This window comes from Rhinolophus hipposideros, assembly GCF_964194185.1.
Source record: "Rhinolophus hipposideros genome assembly, chromosome: 4".
Lineage (NCBI taxonomy): Eukaryota > Metazoa > Chordata > Mammalia > Chiroptera > Rhinolophidae > Rhinolophus > Rhinolophus hipposideros.
In genome coordinates, this window is record NC_138050.1 from 101,680,815 (window position 1) to 101,692,643 (window position 11,829).

Below are 11,829 nucleotides of genomic sequence, written 5' to 3' on the forward strand. Positions count from 1 at the left end.
GGCACAGGAGTTAGACACAGTTCTAAGGGCTTTCCAAATTCCTTTAATTCTTATAACAAACCTATGAGGTAGGTACCATTATCCCCGTTTTTTTAAACGAGCAAACTGAGGCATAGAGAAGTCAAGCAGCCCAATGTTACACGGAAAACTAGTAAACGACAGAGGAAGGATCGAACTTAACCAGTCTAACTCCAGTCCACGCTCCCAGCCTCCTAGCTATGTTGCGTATCTAGCAGCAACACAAGTATGTGCTTGTGTTAGAGACTACAAGGTAAATCTCACCGTCATCTAAGAGGAAAGTCACTGCTTTTGGGAAAAGGAAACTGGAAAGGAAGGCGCAGGAAACTTTTGTTTTGAATAATCATGTAAACTATTTGACTTAAACTGTGCAGGTACAAACCTGAATAAAAACTAAAACTTGTAATTTAGTATTTTACAGTTATTTTAGCTGATGTTCTCAGACGTAGGCAAAATGAATGTTACTCCTATTTGATAGATAAGAAAACTCTCATTTCTCTTTAATTAATGTGAGCGCCAACTATATAACAGGCACTATCATTAGAAGATCAATATCAGTTCACCTCAAGGAATCATGAGGTAAAAAAAAAGCAAATCTTTTTTCATCACTTCTTTTCAATTTGTTGCATAAATTATATGATCCTGTATCTTTAACAGTTGTGCCTAAGATGAGAGACAATATAAATTTTAAATCATGGTAAGAAAAGCAGGAAATTCTGAGCATTAAGTCTTTCAAAAAATACTTAGTTCTTGCCCTTGAGGAACTCCTAGAGGGGACGACGGGGAAACATAATTATAATTGACTGTGTGCCATGCCAGAGAACACTCAAAAGTGCTAAGGAAACACCACTCTCTGGGTGAAGGGAATGCTTCAGAGGGAACATCTGAGCGGAGTCTTAAGGGTGAGAAGTTTGACCAATTTCTTGTAAGAAGCTGTACTAATAATAATCACAAAACACAAAAGACTGTATAGTCGTATGCAATACCTGTATCTTCCCGTAACGGTAAGTTCATGCTAAAGCCTAGATGACATTAAGACCTTTTTAATGAGAATGATTTGTTTAAAAACAAGATATATAATCTTACTAAGCCTGATCCACGTTTCTAATCTTTATAGGCTTTCCCAGTGGCCAAGTGAAGGCATTTTCCACAGGTCGAATAAATTTTTTAAAATGTAAAGTGTTGAGTACTATTTCAAAAGATGACTAAAGAATAACTATCCTTGATTTGTCCTACTACCCAAAAGTTTGCTAACATGTTTTCTAAGTCATAATATTTAAACGATAATGGACCCCTTTCTCCCAAGGGAGACCTAATAGGTGACCAAGCCCAGAAGATGCAAGTGACACAGAAGCTAACATGGGAAGAAAAAGTAAAAATAATTTTTTAAAATCATTGTCACTTTCATCTCTTGTAGATATTCTCAAATTCCTTTCTAAGGGCAAATTTAAATAGAACGTTTCTTTTTCTATAGTGATGAAACACATTAAATATATACATCTTTATCCTTTCTGACCTTTACAGGTATTTTAGGGGTGAAATTTGATTTTTCAGAATTTAAAGGATACTTCTGAAACAAATATTTTCTGAATTTGATGACTTAACTTTGATGTTAACTAACAAAGGCTTAAATATAGTAGTAAATTCAAAACACGTACAGTCAACTCAAGTTTTTATACCACTATTTAATCATATTTCTCAGTATTTCTTTTTGTCCCTTTTATTCCAAACCTTTCTACAAATTTGCCCCTAATTAATCTTCATCTCAGTACTATGTAGAAACATCGATTTTGTACTAATATCTTAAACTGAGACTCTGCCCCTACAGTGGAAAACCTAGTTGTAAGTAGCAACATCTGACTTTAATTGTCTGGAGCAGCAAGTTGTGGAAAGCTCCACCATACCCTACCACCAGGAGGAAAAAAAGGAGAAAGTCATGCCAGGAGACCACAAATGGTAATCAACAAAAATCATGGCACGTTTGGATTCAAAATGTGTGGTTTTCATTTGTATATTTCACCAGTCTTTCATTTCTCTACATTTACCATCCACACAATCAATATATACCTCTTTTTATAGGGGCTTCACTCAATTCACACACTTTAGATTTAGAAAACATTAATATTTGGGAAAAATAATTCTTTAAAATTATAGGTGAGTATTAGTACTTACAGATGAATATTAGCATGGTATGATAAAATTAAAGGTTTAACAATAATTGTAATAGGGCTATGAAGGAAACTACCTCCTGGAAGAAGTCTGCCTTTTAAAAGTACAGTTTTGTACACATCGTACAAAATACATTTGGTTAGGTAACAAGATTTTAATTATATTAGAAAAATGATAAAAATCTTGAAAAACAAGATTTTAAATTATTTCAATAAACCATGCCTTTACCTTATTATATCTTTTAAGTAAAAAAAAAATCATGAAAAGCTTACTGAAACATCTGGCCTTTTTCTAAAATTGCAGTTCTTTTGAAATATGCTCAATTTTTCCAAAGTGAAAACCATATATGTTTAGAATAGAAATGTTCCAGTTGGTTAGATGCAAGTTCAACCACAAAAATCTCCAACTAACACTAAAATAGTTAAATTATCTTTCAAGTTTATTCAACGTTCCACAGTGAAAATGAATAGCTTTTGTCAACTCATCTGATACTATTCTGATCAAGGTTAGTCAGACTGGCAACTCTGGGAAAAGAACATTCCTTTAAATTCAACTTAATTTAAAACAATGTAGAATCATGAGATTTCACAACTTTCTAGCCAGTCAGCTTCAGAGACACAATTTGATTCAATAAGCGTGATTAGTACATTATTTCCAATTCAATTAAGAAAACACTACTTTAATAATGTATTTTAGGCTTTATGTATTTTTTTCGTTAAGGGAAGAAGGGAACAGGTGGAGGAGATTAGCAGGAGAACAGAACAAAGTATTATTTTCATACCTCTATAAATTCAACCCTCCAAGACTTTCTTTACTCTTAAAATGGCTACCACCTTGATCTACTACGCAAAAGGAAAAATGTACAGCATACCACCATCAAAGATAAATCTGGTTATTTTGATAGTGTATGCCCTCCTTCCCCACAAAAAACTTTAAGATTCCCATTCCTTTTACTGTTCAGATAAAATGACCATTTTTAAGCTCACAAAAGTTGGTCAGTTACAATATAAAGGCAACCTATATAACCCAGATGAGGTCATCTTTCCTATGTCTGACTAGGAAAAGCAGGTAAGATTATCTTTCATAGACTAAGATCAAACACAGTAGAACTGAAAAGGATTGTCCAGTCTAGTAAAGGGGAAACAAAATGTGGAACCACACCCCTCCCAAGAGATGCTCATATGGATTTTAGTAATTCAAAAGAAAAGATTAACTATTATACTGCTTAGCAAAACTTAAGTTTCTATTTGTAATTAATCTTTCTAAAAAGCATCCTATAAATAAAACCACTTGGTGCTCCCAAACCTATTCTTAACAGTTAACAACTATTCTGTCAAATATCTTACGTATTACTTACACCACTTCCTATCCACTCTGGAGCCACTCCATAACACTCTTGCTCTAGAAAACTTACCACAGAAATGCATTTTCACGTACAAAAATGAAAAAGTATATGATGCTTTAGACTAATCTTGTGCACATATTTGTATGCACACACAGCTACTGAAAAGATTGACGCTGACTCTGCTGAATGTCTGCAGAAACATGGCAGGTCTTACCTCTCATCCTCTCCATCCACAAGGGGTGTCGTCAGCGGGAGCACCTTCAACGGGAAAAGAGAAGCAGAGGCTGCTAGGCTGCTGCTACTCCCATCTGAAACTGCTGACATTCCCCCACTGTCACCACTGATGGTCTGAGGTAAGCCACCTAAGGACGGCTCCGCTGGGCGCCTGGCATCTTCAACTTGGCCTCCGATTGCCTGAGCTAATGATTGTGCAGAGGACTGAGTAGAACTTAGTGACATCTGTTGTGCCAAAGGCAAATTTATATTGGTTGCTATCGAGGGAGGTTGACTAACACTTTGAACCGCATTACCGTTTTGAGTGGCAAGGCTTTGTGCTATATTCTGTGGTGGAACCAAGTTTGTTGGGGCAGAAGGCATTCCAGGACCAGTTGAGCTAACCTGATTGGTGACAGAAATGCTACTTGCAGAGGGCAAAGGACTAAGTGCAGGCAACTGCTGCAAAACGACTGCTTGAGCTACAGGTTCTACGCCTGGCGGCTGGGGAGGCACAGTGACCAGGGTACTTTGGGGAGCAATGACCAATTGTTGAGGAAGGCTTGAAGCACTAGTTTGAACTCCCTGATGAATAATCGCCGTTTGAGCGGGTGGAACTATCTGTGAAGATGGAGAAGCACCTTGCTGAATAACTGAAGGTGTGACTTGGGAAGAGGGCTGCTGCACAGCAGTGGGCACATTCGCTTGGTGACCAATATTTGCAACTTGGCTGCCAGGAGGTACAGCAGGTACTGCTGTTTGAGCCTGACCAACAGGCTGGCCAGATGCCCCTGCAGGTGGAGCCTGGACTGCTGCGGGCGGCACTGGCAGCTGGACACTCGGTGGCTGAGCCATAGGAATCAGCGCGGTTCCTGCTCCCACTCCTGCAGGAGTGGGCTGCCCAGAGGGCACTGCTGACGGCAGGGTCGGCGGCGGCTGGACATACTCTGAAGGAGGGATCGGAGTCACCGAGGTCCCATGGCCCGGGGCCATCTGTGTGGAAACAGTCGGTTGCTGTTGTCCATACTGTAACTGCTGGGCTTGTGCCCCGGGAAGGGGAACTTGCACTGGAGGAGCCGTCTGAGGATATGGCAGTTGGGGTTGAGCCAAACTAGCAATGGGAGGCGGCTGGCCTAAAGCTGAAGCTACACCAACCACATGAACAGGTGATGGCTGGATACCAGTCGCAGCATTGAGCGCGGCTTGCACGGGGACTGGCTGAACACTTTGCTTCTGCTGATAGCTCAGTTCTTGAGGCTGCAACTGTACTTGGGAGAGGTGTGGCAGAGGCACACTCTGCGCTGTGCTAACTGTCGGGACGCCCTGTGGAGCAGTGCCGCTGAAATCCATCTGCGGAAGGGCCGCGCATGGAAGAGCTGGCTGTGGCACCAGCACAGTGGGGGCGCCCATCTCTCCACTTCCCACACTCTCCGTGTAGTGACTCAGTGTGCTGGCACTACTGCTCACTGAGCTCCCACTAGTGCTCTCCCTCTCCGAAGTCACGTCTGTTGGGTTTTGTTTTACAGTTTCCACCGCTTTATTTATCGCCACACCCTCTGTGGCAGGTGCAGCATTTTCTTTTTCATAGAACTCAGTGCAAGTCCATCTACCTTTCTTAAAGGGCTCAGAACTAGAATCTAACTTCACAACTCTGAACCTCGACGTGTTAACTGTTGGTTGTTGCTGCTGACTTGAAACGGATCCCATAGTCATCCCTGCAGCCGCATTAGGGACACTGTTCACAACAGCCAAGGAAGACACAGTACCATTGGCCACGCCACCCAGGATATTCACATTTACACTGCTGCTACCGCCAGGCCCCACACTCCCACTGGCAGCACTGGGGCTATTGCTTGCGTTTATATTAGCATTACCAGGCATGCTGCTTGTCACACTAGGATTAAAACTGCCCACGGCAGTAATGTTAACATTATTTGCTGTATTAGCGCCAGTAACAGAACTTATACCTATACTGCCGGTCGCACTCACAGCACGGACATTAGTCATTACAGAAGCAGGCGAGCTGCCCGATGATACAGCAGAAGTGGGTGCAGCTGGTATCACACTGTCAGAGCTTCCAGTGGTAGAGAGTTTTCTGGATACTGGGCTTGAGGGGGGCCCTCCAGGAATGGACGTACTGGCCACACCGGCATGGGATGGATGGTGGTGCCCATGGTGGAGGTGGTGCCCATGATGGAGGTGATGGTGGTGATGGAGGTGGTGTGGGTGGGCATTCCCATTGATGACAACATTCTGCTGGGCCAGGTGAGGAAGGTGGGGCTGGTTGGGAGAGACTGCGCCGGGTGTCTCAGCTTCCTGGAAGTTATTCAGAGTCTCTTCCGAGGAGCTGCGTTCCGGCTCCCCTAAGTCAGTCGCCCTGGAAAGGGACACATCAAGGATCTCGGAGGACGACAGGTCCTCCGTGTGAGACTCGTCCAGGTCGTCGTAGCTCTCGGTGTCCTCTGCTATACTGTTGTTCGAGCTGATGCTGGCGGAGATCTGAGCCGGCGTAACGCTGGTTATCTGGAAGCCACTTTTCTTTTTCATTTGCGTTCCGCCCGGCGCAAGAGGCTGTGCCTGCAGCTGAGCCTGCGAAAGGAGGTTCAGGCTTTGTGGAGGCGGAGGCTGTGGTCCCGACGTAGAAGATGCTGCAGGGGGTGGCGGCGGGAGCTGCGACGGAAAATCCTCGGAAGCTGTGGCATTGCTACCGACGCCGGTACCTGCTGCACCGAGGGCAGAGGCGCTCCCGCTGCCGCTGCCACTGCCCCTTCTGGGGAACAGTGCCGGGTGCGCCATCTTCCTAGCACTAATGTCTGCAGCGGCCGCGGCGGCGGCGGCGGCGGCCTCGGGCGGCTGGTGCATTGTGTTGGGTACCGCGGCGCGGAGGAGGCGAGGGCAATTTCCTTCTGCACCGTAATCTTTGTGTTCAGGACGCCGGGGAGGGCAACGGGACCCGACGCTCCGCCCGGCGCGATGCCTCCTTCTCCTCCTCCTCAGCCGAAGGCGCCGGCTGCTCCTGCCTTCGAGGGCGAGCTTAGAGAAGGGAGGATGAACGAGGGTGAACAGAGCGGCTGGGGACCCGGAGGGGGGACCCCTTCAGCCCGTCGCCATTCACTTTCCCCCTCTAGGCTCACACCCCCCTTTATATCCCGCTTCACGTGGGGTGCGGGGCAGAAGGGCGGGGGAGCCCCGGGGCGGGGGTGGGAAGCCCGAGAAATGCCCCCCTTCCCCGGACAGCTCCGAAGCCGCCTGTCCCCCTCCCCGCGCGGCGGCGGCGGCCGCTGCAAAGCCCTCCCGGCCGCTCTGCACGAAGGCGGCGCGGAGCGAGCGGCGCCTTCCCCTCGCCACCCCGGGCGCCGCCGCCGCCGGCGAGCCCCGAGCTCAGCGTCGCTCAAACCCTCCCTCCCGGCCCGGCCGGCCCCGCTCGGCCCTCCCCCCACGCCCCGCGGACCCTTTCAAACCCCCTGGGCTCGCGGCGGCTGCTCCGGGAGGAAACGCTGGCCGCGGCCGGGGCCGGGGCGACGAGGCTCCGAGCGGGGCGGCGGCGGGGCGCCCGGTACGCTGAGCCCAGCGACGAGGCGCGGGCGGGCGCGCAGAGACGCCGGGTCCTCGCGGGGCACGGCCGGGGCGCGGCGGCGGCGGTGGCAGCGGGAGCCCAGGGACCGCTCCATCACTGGCAGCCATGGAGCCCGAGCATTTTCCTCCCGCAGGGCAGGCGCCTGGGCTCGGCACACGTCCTCGGGGAGGAAGGGGCCGGCGCCCGAGCCTCCCCGGAGGGCGCTGGGACCTGCGCGAGCGCCGACGCTGCAGCCGCTCTCGTCCTCGTCCTCCGCAGCCGGCTCGTCCTCAGCCCGCGGCTCCCGAGGCCAGGGCGGGTGGGGGCCGCAGGCGGCGGCGGCTCCTTTCTCGGCGGCTGGTGGCCAGACGCGCTGGTGCAGCGCCTGCAGCCGACGCCGTTCGGAGGAACGAGAGGTGGGGTTGGCCGGTGTCGGCGAGCGGGGCGGGTGAGTGGGTGGGGGCCGCGGAGGGGGCCGCGGAGGGGGCCGAGGCGCTGGTTACGAGGGCTCTGCTCCGGCTCCGCCGTATCCCCCCGTCTCTCGCGGCATCGGGAGAGGAGGGACCAGCGCCCGGGCGCAGGAGGAGGAGGGACGAGCGCCGGCGAGAGAAGGCGGCGGGGGGGGTGGGGGGGGGGCGGCAGAGGGAAGATGGCGTCTGCGCACGCGCCCCGCGCCGCAGACATAAAGCCGGCGAGGCGGCGGCGGCCGTTCGGGCTGTGCCGAGCGCCGGGTCTCCGGACGGAGATTGCCGAAGGCAGGCGGCGGCGCCGACGCCGGGGGGTGGGGAATTTCGGCCGGGGGAGCGAATCCGGGTCGGCCTGCCCGGGGCCGCCGGCGTGGGGGTGGGGCGGCATGAGGGGCGCGCGCGGGTTAGGTGTGTCCGCTCGGCTTTCACACGCGGCCGTCGCGCGCGCGGGCACGCGGCCCAGGCGGTGCGCGGCGGGGAGGCTGCTGGAACCGCGGATCTCGGGTGTGCGCGCCCCGGGTGGTGTCCCCCGCCCGCGGAATGGGTAATGAGGCTTTTCTCCGCAGCAACAGCATCACGGGTTTCAGGTCCCAGGAGCCCGCCGCCGCCACCGCCACGACATGAGTCAGGCTTTCTTCCTCCGCGCGTGGCGGAGCCCTCCTCCCCCGCGCCGCACCTGGGCTCGCCCCCGGCCCGCGCCGCCGGGCCCGGGTCGGAGGATGATGCCCCAGCGTCCGGAGCGGCGGGGTCCACGGAGGAAGGGCCGCTGCCCACAATAGGTGCTGCCTTTTGTGCAGCGCGGTTGCGGCTGCCATGCGGTCCCCTCGCCCTTCGACGGGCAGTGGCGAGCCCGCCGGGCAGATGTTGCCGCTGTGTGCAGTTCACCGCCTAAGCTCCTCCCGGGTGGGCCGCTGGGGAGGCAGTGCCCGCCACGTCCCTACCTGGAGGGGAGAAGCCGCCGGGCCCGGGAGTGACTGACCTCAACAGGTGGAGCTTATCTCCAGCGGGGCCGTCTTTCCTTTCCATTGTCCTGGCTGTCGCCCCCATAGGTTTGACTTAAAAGACAAAGTGGCCTGGTCTGGGTGGCAACACGAGTGCAATGGTGAGTGAAGGCTACCTTTCAGGGTTAGGAAAGAGAAAGAACCATCTGCAATTCCAATAGAAAAACAAAGACCTGCCTGAGTCTGAGCACAGTTCTACCGAAGCCACGTTGGGTTTGACTGGAGGCGGTTTACTGGAAGTTGCTTCCATGGCGTTCCATGTCAAAACGTTCTAGCTCCTAGCAGTTTTTACCACGAAGCGAGAATGCATTTCTTGCCCGGGAATTAAAACACAGCAAAGTATATGGCAAACCCTAGTGAGAAATTTTTATGTTTTTCACTTAAGTTGTTGGGGGACTAAACGTTTATCGGTAGACCTCTCTGATTCAGAAACCCACAGACTGACCGATCTCCAATCTTAATTTCAGAAGCTTGTTAAAGCATAAACAGCTGTAGTCTTTTGCAGAGTTTTGATAGACGTCTAATTGTTAAGTTAACGTTGCTCTTAGGTTTCTCTAAACTTTTTTCCTCATTCCATTTCTCAAAAATTAATGTCACTATTCCCTTATATTATTGAATAGAAATGCATCCTCAGTATCCCATGAATAAATATCCTGTATCAAAGCTATGATTCATTGTTGCTGTTTCTGGACTCCCCCACTAACTCCAAAAAGCAGAACTACGTGTCTTTTTTTAATTTTAAAATGTATTGCTAATGTGGAGCTCCGTGCTAAGTGCGAAATTTAGGTCTCAACAAATGTAAGTGATATGATAATAAAAAACAAATGCATTTGAAAAGATCGTACTTGTTTTATGATATGAATTAATATGTGAATGATTTGTATTTTTATATAACTGATCGTTTGTGTACTTTACAAAAATAATAATTTCTATTTTAATATCCCAAAAGCTTTTGTTTCAAATGATATGCCTGTAATGGCTGCCATCCATTGTTGAAATGCAAATCTGACATGTTTTTTCAACAGTTTTGAATGGAAAATAGAAACTATTCTAACCAATTGAAACTACAGTGGAATGTAGATGGGCAAAAGTGTGAAAGAAAATGCTCTTGATCTTTCAAAATGTTGCCTTAGGTCAAAGTCTTAAATTACCCTAAACAACAGCTCAACACCCCTTGGGGCACCTAAATACCCTCCGTGATCCTGCTGATATGGTTAGAAGCAGAAGAAAAACACATAATAAAGTCTTACCCAAAGTTGACAGAATGAGTTGTTGAATAACGCTATAAAAGCAGATACTTGTTCTAAGAAAGGGTATTGTTTTTGGCTGTTTTGATGTTGGGGGTAGGTATATTATTTCTTTTAAAAGAAAGTTTTGTGAAGTAAAAAAAATCTTTTCCAGGATAACATAAGACATAAGAAAATACGGTCTTTTCAAGTGTATTTCATTTTTGTCTGCCATATCACTTCCAAATTCTTGTTTCAGCTACATCCCATCCTACTAAGACAAAGAACAACTCTACAATTATGGATACCTGAGTATGAAAAAATGGCTCCTTCTCTCTCTCTCTCTCTCTCTCTCTCTCTCTCTCTCTCTCTCTCCTCTCTTTGCCAACATTTCTATGACCAGCAACTTATGAATACAAGTACATTAAAACAAGCAGAAGCTCTTAAACAACCAGGTGTTATCATGTTACTGCTTTTTAATAAGAAAAGTTTGGATTTTTTTATATTAATATTAAATGCCTACTACTATGTGCAATGAAATCTAAATCCTCTGAAGCCAGTACTTAAAGTTATCCTTTGCCTTTTGAAAGACTGAATTTCACCTGTTACATTCTGAAGGTGTAGTCCTGAATTTCTGTTGACTAAAAGATTAACTTGTAGTGCACTGTTCACTTAAATCTAGTTATTGCGACATTGCAAACCAGCATGTAGAGTTGGCTGTGTTTAGTGGTTTTTTTCCTACTGTAAAATAGAAAATTTGCTGAGCTTTATAACATAATTTACCTAGTGTGAGAGCTGTGAAATAGGTCAGTATTTAAAGCCAAGTAATTCTCTGGAAGTAATGCCCTCAAAGAGTAGGAAGGGAATACTTATACTCAGCATGACTGAGTAGCAAACATAGACATTGAAGAATATTGTGTGCAGAAAATATGCCACTGTCCCACTCCAGTAATTATTCTGGCTAACCAGAGTTTCAGTCATGCCATATTCCTTATCTGGAACTTTCAAATGTCATCCGAAAAAAAAGTCACAATTTTAAACATGATGTTAAAGAACAAAAACTCCATAGAGTAAATGTGAAGATCTAATTATCTTTATTGAACAATTCATGAATCAGGCAGCATCCCATCTAGCAAACAGAGAGGTTGCTCTGAGAAGCTGTGCGATATGGAAGGCTTTTATAGGCAGAAAGTGGGTGGGACAGTTATCAGCAAAAGAAAAGACAGGATTGTTTCAGGCAAGGTTACCTTCCCTTAGGGGAAGGGGGGTTTTTTATCAGGCAGATTGCCTCAACCTCCTGGGAGTGGAGGAGTATTAAAAGTCACATGATGGTACCTCATTGGTACTGACCAGAAGATTCCAGACTGACCCATTAAGATTATATTCCTCGAGAAGGCTGAAGCTGCAATTTTGTCGTATATTAAGTCTAGGTTCGGTGTCATGGGCTTTAGCACAAGTAACACCATTTTGGGGCCTTTGGTTATCTCTTTAACAATGAGTTATGTAAACACGAAAAAGTCACACATTTTGACATATGAAGAAACTACCCACGAGAATACTGCAGCATGTTTATAAATCGATTTGCTCTCCAGAAAATGTTTTTAAATGAGACCAGGAATAGTATGTGCTATTTTGACTTTTGTAATAGCCAAAATACTTACTTTGAAACTTTTCATTCAAATGTCAGTGGGTATAGTTTAGCTTATAACTGATTCATTTTTTTTACTATTTGTTAAATTGTCAATATAAGTATGTTTCTGGTAGTTGAACAATTTCATATCCTCAAAGCAGATACACTTATAAAACAAAAAAAGCACAGAAATTTGAATTTATG

At 47.4% G+C, this 11,829-nt stretch overlaps 1 protein-coding gene across 4 annotated transcripts in view; it reads right to left on the bottom strand.

Moving 5' to 3' along the window:
* TSC22D1 (TSC22 domain family member 1) overlaps nt 1–7,709 on the bottom strand; it is a 124,691-nt gene extending 116,982 nt beyond the window's left edge. For 3 of the 4 annotated variants that reach the window (XR_013993173.1, XM_081045497.1, XM_081045498.1), the window contains exon 1: nt 3,747–7,000. Coding sequence is in view for 3 of the 4 variants with exons in the window: in XM_081045497.1 (XP_080901623.1) it covers nt 3,747–6,607 (2,861 nt within the window). In the remaining variant the exon portion in view is untranslated. Of the gene's footprint in view, nt 1–3,746; nt 7,001–7,196 lie in introns of those variants that run through there. The other variant, XM_081045496.1, reaches the window with a different exon arrangement.
* Between the last annotated feature and the right edge of the window lie 4,120 nt (nt 7,710–11,829).